Here is a 14,690-nt window from a genome sequence, read left to right as displayed (position 1 = left end):
AAGTGGAAATTTTCTTATAATCATTATTGTATCTTGTTTCATGTTTACAGTATTTGGTTTTCTGTTTTTTTAATACGATTCTTTCACGGCTTTCCTCAACTCTTTTGTAAAATCTCTCTGCAGCATGATTAGATAGGAGAACACATTATGGGTAACACATGTTGTTCACAGATTACTGTGATAATGCAAAAAGATTGTGAAGCCTAAAAGAAAACTGTATTTTGTGTGATACAAAATTTCCTAAGGGCAAATAGACTTTTTTTCCCTCTGCCTTGTTATGTCTGTAGCTGTTAGATAAATGTTGTCTGACCATGTTTAGTTCATTCTGCTCCATTTTTCCACTTACACTTTGCATAGTAGATTTTGTTCTCTTGCATTTGTTTCAAAAATACCATAGTGAAGTGTAGAAATGTAAATGTTCTCATCCTCACTTACAGCCTGAGCAGTTGAGCGCATTAAATAAAAAGCTTCTTTTGCAGCAGCTACTTTGTGGGTATTGTGCAAGATGTTCAGTGTCCTGTTCTGTGCTTTGATATAACAGCTCTTAAAGAAAGTGTATGTGCAACATGACTTTATAGCAAAACTTTTGCCTACTAAAACATATTGGGGGCAGAGGGGACAGAAACTGCTGTAAACTCCTATAAAGTACTGAAAACCTCTACTTTCTCTCCTTTCTAACAAGTGTAAACTATTGAGGTTAAGTAGGTGGGGCAACCGGAAGTAATTACTAAGGCCAGTGGCATTTTTGCGGTTTAATAAAGGCAGAAGCTAATTATTCAGTTTTTATTTAAGTGAAATGATGCCAAAAAGGAGGTTCCTGCAGAGCAGCTGCACTCCTTCAGTGTTACCCTAATTTACCACAGACACAACTGTCACAAACAGAACTTTTAAACTTGATATATAGCCACGAAAGTAAGGAGCCCTTTGTCTGGAGTGCATGCAGAAGAACTCCTTTATACAAATCAACCGGCAGATGACGGACAATGATGAAAATTTGATTCTTTGAAGTCATAATGGTCATTGAAATGTGTGAAATTCTGGTATTGAAAAGAGAGCGCCTAGCAAGACTCTAAATCCTGGGTGGTTGCTGGAAGCTTGCTGGGAGGTTTTTCTGTGTTTTGACATCAACTTCCCATTGCTTGTTCCCTGTTTCCTTTATTTAAAAAAAAAAGGGGGGGGGGAACTTAAACAGTAGATAGTTGATAGCGTTTATGTACAGTTTTTGTCTACGCATGGAAAGAAATGTCGTAGTAGCAATGTGACACCTTCAGGTACACCTGACTCATCTATTCAAAACTACTTGTTTATGGGGATGTTTTAAATGCCTTGGTCACTTTCCTTTGTATTACAGAGTTCATCTTTCTTTTTTTCCTTTGGAATTTGTGCTACTAGTGGGGTACTTAATGAATTGTTCATTTCCTTCTAAAGTCACCATTACGCTGAATATTGCTTTCATTGATCCTGCATCTGTGAACCAGTTTTTTTCTGCTATATAGCACTTTTATCGTTTTCTGTTGCTCTTTCAAGGATAGCTTTACCAGGCTTTCTACCATGACAAGGGTTCTTAAGTAGCATAAGTTATAATAAAGACAAAAACTCTTCTTGATTTTAAGCAATTTGATGTGACTTCTACTGCTTAAAAAAAGTAAGAATGTCATTTTTGTTTCTCTCAACTTATTCCGGGAGCCAAAATACCTCTAAATTGATATTTTAAAAACCCAGAAGTTACTATTTAAAGAATCTATATATATATATTGAGAAAAACAATGTGTCAGAAGGCATTTTTAGATGAAAGCCTGTGTTAAAAATGAGGTGTTCTTAATTTTTACTAAAGCAGTTCTATACAGTTCAAATCTCAAGTCTTTTAACACAGCTTGATACATTATCACCTTATTGTTTAGATCTTTTGATGCTGAACACCTCACTAATATTTTAATATGCTAACAGAGCAAAATTCAGTAAGGAGCATTAAAAAAAAAAAAAAAGATGGCAATGTGAAACTTGCTGTCAAAAACATCTTTGTTTTGGAAAGTTGGTTCACAGGTAGTTTCAATGAGAACTTGAACTCAGAACAAAGCACTGAAGACACAGTAGAGAGTTCAACCCAGTGCAGCATAGTTCTTTTCAAGTATTATATTGTTTTAATGGAATCTTGGAGCGGGAGCTTTAGCCCATTGAAATGTCGCTTAAAGGACAGGTTCTTCTGTCACTAGCTGGAGCTGTGTGGATGAAATGATCACAATAGAGTGTTGTAATGCATTTTAAAAGTGTGAGAAATCAGTTTGTCTAGACTAAGAGTGCGCCTACAGGGAATAGGAATTTTAGAGCTTCTGTGCTCTTTAGGTGTCAAGTATGTGATAGATGCCAAGCCTTTTTATTCCATATCTTTGGCAACAGCTCAGCTATGCTACAGTACCTTACATGTCTACAGCAAGCAAAAACAGTGATTTTATGTCAGGACAACTTGGGCTTCAGAATCCAGAAACTCATTGTCCTAACAACTGTCTGTTCAATTGCCAGCTTTAGACTGGGGAAGATATCAATAAACAATTGCTAAATTCCCAGAAGGCATGGAAACTTTAGCTAGAATGAATCAAAGTATGAAGAGCTAGCAACACCATGCAGTCACTTTAATTCCTGAAAGTAGGCAGGTTTTAGTTTTCACCTTGAAAGATTTTTATGGGATGAATCTCATATTATTAGTAAAATAACTTTGATTTGGAGCCAGATGAGTGCCCAGAAAACACTTGGAGGTGCTTGGGGTTTGTTTGGGTTTTTGGTCTTGTTTTAATCCAGATAAACAAGTCTAGGCATTTCTAGGTAACTACAGTTACCTCATAAATACAGTATTCACCAGTTTTCCATAGTGTAGAGGTTTTATTATATTGCAGTCTGTATGCATAACATGTCATATTTTCACGGGTTTTGGTATGGAGGCTTCAAAAGAGGAAATTGAGTATATCCATAATGTTATTTAATATAGCATTTTATTTTAAAGCCAGATAACTCTGAAGTACATAAGCCTCTAAATCTTAAATGTAAAATTCAAAATTGACATACAAGATGCTGAGAATAATAGTAAAAAAAGTTGTTTTCATCATTTTTATCTATTTTGAAGCTTGCAAATTTGGAGATATTTGATAATAACAAAAACACAGGATCTTTACATGTAACAGGATCCAGATTATTTAAAAGGAAAAATCAAATTTTTGGTGAATATTTATACATTTTTTCCATAGAGATATTTTGGGGAAGTTTATGTGTAAAGGATAATTTACTGGCCTGTTTCTATAGACAGGCAAGCTGTAACATTGAAGACCCACCAAACTTTTACTGCAGGTTAAAAAAATGTTAGACAAAGCAGTTTGCCAATTCCAATAAGAAAACTTGAAGATATTTCTTTCTAAAACTGTGGTTTAAACTTCAGGAGTCGTAAATGCCAGTCTATCAAGGTGTTTTTTGTGTATGTGTTGCAACATTTTGGTAATTGGTAGTGTTCCTTTTTCATATCATGGCTAGACTCTTACTAAAAATTATTATTACTAAACATTATTTGATCCTAATGAAACATTTATAATTAAATTGTAAAGATATTTTGACAGTTTCTGGTAGGTAGTCCGAATACAGCTTTTAGAATTTGGAAATTTTCTGTATAGGGGTGTATGTGTGTGCATGTTGTTCTACTTGTAAATACAAGACAAACGCTTTAAATTTGCTCCCTGATGCAGTTTTGAGGGATTGATCCTTCAAAGTTTATTTTCTGAGGTGAAATGAAAAATGAGACATTTCTCGTTTCGGAGAATGATCTGGTGACAGCATCAAGAGCTTTTAAGTTGGCCACAAAACAAAATGCTATGAAGTTAGTAGCTACAAATGTGTAAACCCATAGTTTTAAACTTGTTTGACTTTTCATTTGAGTCATGCCCCCACTGGTGAGATGAGTTCAATATGCCTGAAGTTCTGCTACACATTTTGGACTTCAACTAGTTTAGTCTTTGTTCTTGGGGAGTGGGAAAACCCACGAGCTACCTTTGGCCTTTTAAGCATATATCAGGAGTAGTTCAGCATCCTTAGAGGAAGTATTTGATGTTTGATTTCTGTCTTTTTACTGTACTAGGTTGAACTGACAGGTTAATTTTATGTAATTACTGTTTAGTTTTTAAAGAGAAAGTTCACTTTAATTATATCAATGCTGGTGAGAATAATTTTTCATATCAATTCTTGTGAGGTTTTTCTCCACTTTATTTCTTGTTAAAGCCAGCTAGTATTTTTTGATTGTTTTTGTGATACTTCAGTTTTTATATTTTTTTAGGTTTATTTGTTAAGACCTCAGAAATGAAGCCTTAATAGAGGGCATCCTACTACTGACTTTGTAAAATTTTATAAGCAATTTTGTTTGTAAGTTGGAATCTCCCAAATCTTTTTGTCCTTCACAAAAATACCTAAGAATGTTATCAAGTGCTGTAAAAGCTTGAAAAAATGTCCCTATCAAAAATGTCAAATCACTACAATGCCTATTTAAGAAACGTGGACTTGAACTGACATAGGGACTTGAGCAACTGTGGGCCTGGATGTTACTGTCAGTCTATGCTCTACTTTTTTTTTTCTTCAAGGAGGTGGAGCAAAGAAGAACATATGTTATGTTTCCACATCTGCTTTAGCTGGTGTAAGTTGGAGCAGCAATGACTTTATGGCTATGGTCAGAGGATTGGAGGGAAAGTCCTGTCCCTTCTCTGGCCCTGGGAGTTGTGTAGCTGGATGGAGAGCAGGTTCAGATAACTGAACCACACAAAATCTAATTCAGCGAAGGGAAACAGGGTGATGGAATCCCCAAGCTGGGTCAGCTTCAGTTATATTAAATTGGTTCTCCTAATGTTTGTCTCTATGAATTTTTCGTTGTAATTTTAAAAATACCAAGTATGAAATTGCATAAAAACAGTAAACATTGTTATTTTACAAGCATTTTATGTGAACCATTTTTAACAAGATGCATTATATCTTTTATAGGATATCACTGCTTTAACTGGTGTTCCAGATGAGCACATCAAAACCAGAAAAGTTCACATTTTTGTTCCAGCACGTAATGCAATGCAGGCAGGAGTTAACAACACAAAGAAGTGGAAGATGGAATTTGATAACAGAGAGCGCTGGGAGAACCCTTTAATGGGTTGGGCATCAACGTGAGTAGTTACTAAATTTGCATATGTTTTTCTCCAATATTTGGCTCTTACAGCTGTGTAAATTTAACTGTAAAATGTCCTTTCTACCTGTCAGTCTGCTTGTGTTTTAATAGTACTTAGGTAGCTCTGTCTTTGTCACGTGATTAATCAACTGTTATGTTTAAAAACAGATTTTAGCTCACAAAATCATCTGGAAGAATCTGAAAAGTGTTAACCAAAAAATTGAACTATTACATTTGTGGTGATGTCACTGTATGTCAGCATTAGGGAGAAGAGCTTATTAGTTATTTGAAATAGTAAATCCTTTTTAACTGTCAATTGCGTGTTTCTCATTAGGTTAAACATAATGATATCTAGCTTCTGGAAATTCTGAACGAAGCTTATGAATATCCTGAAGAGCTAAAATGAGGAACTATAACTATTTTATAAAATACACTCTTTAAAAAAATTACACCATTTGCCTTAGTGTTGCTATTATTAGGAGTAAAAAATCTTAAACATGCCCAAATCCAGAAAAATACTAGCCCTATGTAGTTATGCTATAATTTAGAGATCTAAGTATAATTTAGATGCAGCTAAATTTTTGTCATAAATGTACTACCTTTGTTGTATGGTGTGATTAGAATTCCCGTAAAGTATGATGACCGTCCACAGTTCTTGTGACAATATTGTACTTTGAAGGTTTCTTGTTAGAGACATATTCAGAAAAGTTAATTCAGTATAAACAAAAACCAACCACTGCAGATTATTTTTCAACCTTCAGAAAGAATCCGACACCCATTGAAAACATCTGACTGGCAATCACATAAACATTAGAGCTTATGACACAAAATTTAACACAGAATTCTGATGAAAAAAACCTAAGACCTTAAATATAATATGCTTTGAGGAAGTATTTTTGGAGATCTATTAATATTCTAAATCGAGGCACAGAATGAATAGTTTTTTACATGAGCGTATCTTGAAATACTAATTCAAAACAACTCTGAAATCAAGTCTTCCTGTAATGTTGGTTTCCCATTTTTTTTAAAAAAAAAAAAAGAGCTTGCTCACAACCTATAGCATCTTTGTTGTATTTGTATTACAGAGCAATTAGTGAAGCCAAAATGAACTCTCAGTAAATTAGAGAAAAGTTTGGCTGGGGATTAAAATAAGAATTGTATTAAAATATTAATTATATTAAAATGTCTGTTGTAAAACTTAAAACCTGTATGTAATAGTGACTACTTCTTAAACAGGTCCACAGGCTTCTTACCTTTTCATATTAAGCATATTTAAATTACTATTTCAGAAGACAAAACTGTAATGATTTAATCCATACAAGATTTGATGGTATTCCACCATTGCACGTGACCACTGCATTTAGCAAGTAATGACCAGGTTGTTTTACAGTGGCCTAAATCAGTTTAAGTGATAAACTGTTGACGTGCAATATCCCTTTCCCTCTATTCTTGTGTACCCCCCAAAAGTCTCAGAAGTGTCTAGCCGCTCAAGCATGGTCTATTTATACCTCTGAACAGATTATGATATTGTAGCAGGTGCCAGTAACACCTGCTTTAGTTCAGGTTGAATTTAATTTTTCTTCTAATCCCCTTTTGCTTTTCAGCTACTTTAACCTCCCCAAAAAAGTTAATTTCTGGGTGGGATTTTGCATAATCTCAGCCGAAATAATGGTTTTTAACCTTTCTAACAATTGTATCTGTTTGTGCCAAATAAACCACCTAGAAAAATGAGCTGTGGTATCAAGGGCTCATCTGTTAAATTATCCTGGAGTGATCTTATTGTGCAAATTTAAAATGGAATAGCTAGTTTGAATGACTCTTGTCTTTGGATACAGTTTCATTTTGGGGTAGGGAAACGGATATTTCATGTGTAAACAAGCTCAGATAGGCCAAAAGTGTGTACTGTGTTGTGAGTTGATGCCACTGGGTCAAGGGTTTTGTAAACTAGTTTATATCTGTTCATTTTTTAAGGAACTTTCCCAAGAACTATTAGTGGACATTCTAGTAATCTCAAATTAGTGTTCAACACACAGAAATACTTAAGAAAAATTTCTTCTCTTCAGATATAATTTCTGTAGAGATTCTTCTTCCCATTTACTTTTAAATAGTTTAGTGGCATTAATTAATTAGCTCTTTTTCTCTGTATTCTAACTTAATATACTTGCCTGTATATCCTTGCTAGATTTCTATCATTTTACAGTCTCATTTGCTTTTTCCACTATATTTTTGTCACTTCTTCTTGAATATAGTGTTTTCCATGGGAATTACCTCTTTGTAGATCCAAATGAAATGGACCCATGACATTTTAAAAAAATAATTTTAATCTAAAAGCTTTCATTACAAGAGTGTGCAAGGATAGTTCTTGAGTATTTCTTTTAATATAAAGTTGTAAACAAAGAAACACAGGAAACGTATGATTTGCATTCTGTAGAATCTCATAAAAGAGCAAAATGTAGAATCTCAGTAATAATTGATAGGTTAGAACATAGGAAATTCTGCAGCACTATTTTACTAAAGCTATCAAGACATCATGCTGTCTCACTCTGAACTCCACAGTTTGCTCACAGATTATTACAAACTGAAACTTATGAAAAGCTCATTTATGGGAAGAAATCAAAAAGCTGTATTAAATTGGATGAAAGATGATACTACATGAAAATAGAACAAATCAGTTTTGGACAGTCCTCATTTCCAAACTACTTCTGTCCTGGAAGGTTTTCACCAAACTTTTGCAGTCCTGAACAGGCATGCGACCTTCGCTATACCTCAGATGTACCCTTCTTTGTTTCCTGGTAGCGTTCTTACTAAGTAGCATCATTTTTTGCACCCCAGTCATGGAAGAAAGGAACAGTAAGTAAAAGCTGTTCCAATACTGCAGTATTTTGGTCACTTGGTTCTTCACTGATCGTGCTATGGACTTCATAGTTACTGATTCTTAACACTTTTGTAAGATAAATCTTTAAATTTCTTTAAGAAAGCCTATCTTAGTGGCTTGTGCAAGTGTAATTTCTGCCCCTTTATATTCTTTTTTTGTTTTTTTCTTTTTTTTTTTTTTAGTGGGAACTATATTGGATATATAGAGAACTGCATTTAGCCCATGTGTACATCAGATAAAATTACAGTGTTGTCTTTGCTGGAAGCTAGATTCCTCTTCTTCCCCTTTCTTCCCTTATTTCCCGCTCCCCCCCCAAGTCACAGGCTTTGTCCTTTAATGTAAAGAGTTCAACATATCTTTGGTTGCTTTTTCTCTTCATCTATCCTTATAGCTTCAAAGAGAGAGAACAGTTGAGAGGCAGCTCCTTCAATAGTTTGTTGCAATTTGGTCTTGTCTTGTCAGTTGTCTCCTAGGCTCATGTGCAGTGTTGTCTCAGAGAAGCATTTTGCCGCTACAACAGATTTCTTATTTAATTTGCATAAAGGTTTTGTAGATGAATTTATAGAACTAGTTTCCATCATTTTTGTTGTTCTTAAATTGAGTTTTTGTAACGACAAATTGGATGTTTTTATTTTAATTGAGATTTAATATTTAAAAAAGCCTTTTGCTTGTTTGCTTGTTTGTTTTTCAGAAATGAAACTGAGAAATATCTGATCATCTAAAAATAACTACTATGTAATTAGTTAGCTAGCAGTTTGAATTTCTGAACTTTGTTTTCAGTTGAGGCCTGAGATCTGATTGTTGTACTGGCTTAATTTATGGAGATCATATGACTTCACCCAGGTTGGAGTTCTAAACTTGTTCGCATACTTTTCAATTTCTCATTAATTTCTGTTCTGCTTAACCTGATATTCCAACCTCTTCTGTCTAAGATTATTCTTTCTCTAGTTGTTCTATAGACTTCTGGATTTCTTGAATTGTTCAAAATTACCTTAAACCTGCCAGTCTCCAGGTTCCTCCCACTGTACACAGCTTTCAAAATTAAAAAGATTGCTGCAGAGCACTTATGTTACCTCAGCAGGTAGTTAGGTATATTTGTTGAATAAAAAATTTAAAGCATTAATTTCTGCAGGGAGCTGGGAGGGAAGGAATTGATTCAACAGACTGAAAGAGGGAAAGTTTTGCACAAAGTAAGTGTTAATCCTTGGAATATTTAAAAATAAAAAAGGATTTTGAATGGCTGAAGTTTGGGAATGATGCTTTTGAAGAATTATACTAAAACAGATTGATTAATACAGTATTTGGTTAGCACTTGATATATGGATATAATTAAGTATTTCATGTTTCAGATTTGCTTAAAATCTGTCATCTGATTTATTAACAGAGCTGATCCTTTATCCAACATGGTTCTTACTTTCTCTACTAAAGAAGATGCCATTGCCTTTGCTGAAAAAAATGGTACGTATTAGGTGTGATAGACTCAGTTTTCTATAGATAATCTTGATCTCAAAGTACTTAAAAAAAAAAAAAAAAAAAAAAAAAGAGAGAGAGAGAGAGGAAAAAAAGAAAAAGTGCAGGACAAAGAATTTCTGCTCTACTACACAAAATTTTAGACAATTACTGCTCTGCTTGAGAAAGTGGAAGATTTCGGGGCAAGGTTAGGGGAGGGAGAAGGCTGTATTTCTAAGGGTGAGGAAGGCATTGAATCCAGACCTTCTACTATCTGGAAAAGTGTTCCAGCCTCTTCACTCTACTTTTGTAATGCTGCAGGCATCTGCATTTTTGATGAGAACTGAGCCCTGGTCGAGTCTTGAAGGAAAATTAGTACGTATACTTTATCTTTGAGAGTATTCCAGGTTGAGGGTCCCAGCTGCCTGGCAGTGTGATTTTATGTATTTATTTATTTTTATTTGCCTGAAGCCTTGGCATGAGCACCTGAATACTAGTTAAGGAAGGACTATCACAACACCTGTGGATGACAATCATAAAAGCTAAAATTAAGTGTCTACCAGTTCAGCATGTAGAGCTTTAGGATTTGTTATGTTGTGGCATGGAGTATACCTAACTCTTCCCAAGTACAATTTGTAAAGTCTAAGCACTTGATAATTATTTGAGTTTGAGAAAAAGATACTAGTAATGCCCATATCATTACTTAATATTTTAATACTAATGATGAATCAGAAGGATTGCATCTGTAAAATTATTTGGGTTTTTAGTGTCTGTAGAAATTTAGACTTGTATTTTCTCACAGAATCATGGTGTATCACCAGCAGTATCTCAGAATCTCAACTTTTTGAATGTTCAAAAGTCTTTTAAGTTAGAGTTAAGGTTTTGATCTCCAGAAAAATTGTACTTACTAAACTAAGGGGGGTTTTTTAATAAATAAATAAATAAACCTTTCTGGAGACATCTTTATTGGTTCAATATCCACTTAGGTTGCATCCATAACTTTGCCATAATTGAGATGCACCAAACTTTTCTGTGGATGCTGCCTTTCCTAAATTATCATTTCATTTTTATTTAAAGTAATGTAGTTTTGTATGTATGAAATGTGCATAGTATTTTCTGTGTAGTGTTTTCTGTAGTAGTAGCTTCAGTATCAGGTGTAGCTGGATACATAAATTTTACAGTATTTAGTTTTGCTTTTAGAAAGAGAAACTTGGGTGCACATTTACAACAGAACATGGCTTCTAAACTGAGATACTACTGTGAAATATGGAAATCTAAGAACACAATATATGCCCCTCTGTCCTTCGTGCATGAACCATCCAAGTTTTCATTAACAAAATTCCTTAAGAACCTCAAGTTTATCTTTTGCAAATTCGGGGTACTGCAGTTATTTTGATACAGTTGGGAAACCCCAGCTATTCTCTCTCACCTAAGATCTTCAGGAACCTCAGGCAAGCTCTCTCTCTTCCCGCCCCCTCTGAAGTATCTTCTGTAGTAGGAATAATAGCACTGAGTACAGTAACAAGAGATCTCTGCCCAAGATATGACAGCTGAGGATGGTCTGAAGCCAAAGCAAGAAGATAACACTTGTAACAGGAAGAAATGAAAAGTTTAGTCTGAGACTTATTTTTTTTTTCTGAAATCACTGAGATAGTTGTTTAAAAACACTAAAGCTTTAGTAACAAGGATGGAGTTCTTCTACTCACAGTAGCCTTTAGTGAGGTGATCAGGATGTTCTCCCAGAAGTGGTGAAATCTACTTCATATCCCTTTAGTTTGTATGTCAGAGTTGTGGGCAACAATAACCTCCCCCACTGTTGTGGTATTTATGTAAAAGTGACCTCTGCTCTCTGTCATGAACAACTGAAGGTGTCTAACTCAAAGAGACTGCTCAGAGTGTGAAACCTTATCACACACGGCTGCCTCTTGCAATCCAAAGTTAGGTGTAACTAATGTTGTGGTTTTTGGATGGCTCTGGCAGCCCAAGTCACTGTGCTGGCAATTGCGAATCTCTTTTGGAGGCACTCAGCTCCACTCTATCTAGTGTATAAAAAGATGAAGCAATAACTCGGGGCTGTAAATTCCATTCCAGGAGCCAAGTGCCTCAAAGTTAGGTGTCATAATGTTGAATGTTGCAATACCAGTGTCTGTCTCTAGATTTAGTTCTGACTGTTTACTCAAGCTTATATTTTAATCAGAACAGTAGGAGAAACTCAATACTCTCACAGATGGTAAGAGTATGTTTTTAAAATTACCATTCCAGTATATCTTATGCATAGTAGTTATCTGGAAGTTAACACTGGTTCATCTTACGAAAAAAAAAAAAAGAAAATATTTCTGCGGACTTTGTGAACACATGGAATTGAGGTGCAGTGGCATAACAACTAGTGTATTTTACTGTACATGTTTTGATATTTAGATGTTTCCTATGAACAACGGAAGGCTTGCTGAATTCAGCCGTTGTGTATAGAAACATATGTATGTGCTTTAAAAATGTAAAGATTCAGATGCATATTAAACATTTCAGGTTTTATCAAGTTTTTGCTTAAAAACTAAAGAGGAAATCTGTGGTCTTTCTTAGTATCAGTTAAAACTACGTTCTTACACACTTCTAGCTTCAACTCCAAAACCTCAACTTTGAATTAAATGTTGCAGCTAGAGAGACCAAACTTTGGAATACTGAGTGCTGCCCTGGCAAATTTCCAGGCACCTGGAGGCTGCGACCAATTTGCATATTGATTTACATAAACACTAATGTTTCCACCTCCTCTTTTTTGACATTTTTTAGCATTTCTCTAGCTTAACTATCATAATTTACTTGTCTTCTATCACTTCATTGCCTTCTCTCTTACTCCTAATTTTCTATGTTCTTAAAAAAAACGCAAGTGTTGTAGGTTTTTTTTTCTTCGCTCTTCCTTTCTTTGGTCCTTCTTTTCTTTCTTGCTTTCCAAAGTCTCCTTTCTCTCCCATACTTTTTGGATTGGTCTCCTGTGCGTGCTGTCTATGTGATGTTGCAGAGTTGTGGAGCCATGAACTTGCAGGATTGCATACAGAAACAGTCAGTGTTCCCAGCTGAGGTTCACTGATGACTATCAAGTTTTTTCAATAATATATGTGGTGGGAGCAATGAAAATTGAAGTATGCAGTATGAAGTATGATGAAGTCTGACAATTGAGAGAACAGGGGTATGTCATATTTGTGGCATTTCTGTATTCTCTGCTGCTAACTACAAAGAAATAAATTAATGGATGCTTATCTGGAGGAAGAAAAAGATTAAAGTTAAAAGGTTTAAGTTGCATTTGCCCTGTATTATATGCTGTGCATGTTTAGAATTCTCTTTGTTTCTTGTCTTCTCCCCTGTCCCCCCTGCCCCCCTTCCTAATTTTTCTCCTCACCCCCAGGCTGGAGCTATGACGTTGAAGAGAAGAGAATTCCAAAACCTAAATCCAAGTCTTATGGTGCAAACTTTTCTTGGAACAAAAGAACAAGGGTGTCTACCAAATAGGTTGGCATTGGCTATCTGTCTGACTGTTAATAAAGTCAGCTGTGCTGTATTTATAGTCCATGTATAATACATCTCTTAATCTCCTAATAAATCTGACCTTTAAACTACAGATGCATCTTGTGATGTCTATTTAAAATGTTTTTGATGTCTCCAATTGAACCTGTTACCAACTTCCCTATATATAGAGGAGATTTGGGGAGTTCATACTTCTAGAAAATTACTGAACAAGGAATCTATCAAAAGGAATGTTTGAAATCAGCTGCAACTTTAAAGATTGTCGTTTGTTTTTCATTATAGTATTATATTCTATATCTTGTTTAAACTTATCAATCAGCCCTGCATGTGCAAACTATATTAGTAGAAACTGATGTATCGTTGTATACAGAAAAAAAAAATCTTCAGTCAAATAACAAAGTATGATGTACAGAAGTTAAAGTTTGGATATTATTTAGACTATTCCGTGGAAATCTATGGTGTTTAAGCTCCTTTCTATCCAAATTAATATTGTAATTATGCCAGTGGCATTCATGGCTTGAGTAGAAAAAACAGGTTTTTGCGTTAAACATACAGAAAGTTTGGTCCAAAAGACAGAGATTATAATTGTTTCACTGTGATGCTTTTTGAAAATGAAACTGAACTAGTTAAATATTTACAAATTAAGTTAGAAGAGCATCAGTTTTCTCCCATAGCATCAGCATATACTTCTGGTTTCTTATTGCTAATTACATTTTTGTCTGTATTGAGGTTTCCTATTAAATAACAAGAGGTGTGGTGATAGCATTTCAACCTTAAAACTGAATATATAGCCTAAATTTCTTTTGCGTTACGTGACATTTTAGTTATTACGATGTACAATATTATGTTTGGAAAATTGAGGGAAGAGTACACCTTTCTCATATGCAAGTGAGAGTTTTATCACAACTTTCACAGAAGAAACAGGTCAAACACATATATCTAAAAATGGTATGAGTGCTATCAACTATATTCTATTAAAAAGAAGGCATGTAACTAACTAATGTTGCCCCAGTTTGATGATGATCTTGTTTTGGTTTTAACCAGCAGCCCTATATGGTGGCTAAGGTTTGTTCAAACCATTGTTTTTGACCCAGTTTCAGTTTGATCAACCAGTTGGCGGATGTTGTTACTTTCCTACCACAGACAAGAACTGTTATTTCAGTTCATCTTTCTATTGAATTTTGAATGCAACATTGTGCAGTGGAGCCTAAATTCCTCCAGGAACACAAAAGTGCAACAAACTGCAATCTTAACAGTCCAGAATCTACTGCATCTCTCTCTGTTTCAACTAGTCTTAATATTCTGTTCTTAATAATAGCGAGTCTTAATACTCAATTCTTAATAATCAAATGTAATATTCTGTTCTTAATAATAGTGTTTCTAGAACAGGCTTATTATCTTTCATTGGTACCTCAGCAAGCTACATGTCACAATCAGATCTAAATTACTCACCTCAAATCTGAGTGGAAATCTTTTATATTTGAAATTCATTAGCTTGTGTATATGTGCTGGTTTAGGATGGATTTTTGAGCAACTATAGCTTGTTAGAGTAGCATGTGGTCTTATGAGCATTAGTATGTGTTTTATTTTGTGATTATGAAGAAATGTGGGATTCCAGACTGCCCAAAGTTTTCCACATCACTCCTGGTGTCTGTCAGGTAATCT

The 14,690-nt window shown here is 34.7% G+C and overlaps 1 protein-coding gene across 1 annotated transcript in view; it reads left to right on the top strand.

The window, feature by feature from the left end:
• NDUFS4 (NADH:ubiquinone oxidoreductase subunit S4) overlaps positions 1 to 13,119 on the top strand; it is a 44,177-nt gene extending 31,058 nt beyond the window's left edge. The window contains exons 3-5 of the mRNA XM_062599503.1: positions 5,008 to 5,180; positions 9,442 to 9,515; positions 12,907 to 13,119. Coding sequence (XP_062455487.1) covers positions 5,008 to 5,180; positions 9,442 to 9,515; positions 12,907 to 13,010 — 351 coding nt within the window. The 3' untranslated portion in view covers positions 13,011 to 13,119. The remainder of the gene's footprint in view (positions 1 to 5,007; positions 5,181 to 9,441; positions 9,516 to 12,906) is intronic.
• The last annotated feature ends 1,571 nt before the right edge of the window (positions 13,120 to 14,690 follow it).

The sequence above is a fragment of the Rhea pennata genome, chromosome Z (assembly GCF_028389875.1).
Source record: "Rhea pennata isolate bPtePen1 chromosome Z, bPtePen1.pri, whole genome shotgun sequence".
Lineage (NCBI taxonomy): Eukaryota > Metazoa > Chordata > Aves > Rheiformes > Rheidae > Rhea > Rhea pennata.
The sequence above is the reverse complement of the archived record's forward strand: the minus strand, read 5'-3'. Positions and strand labels throughout refer to the sequence as shown.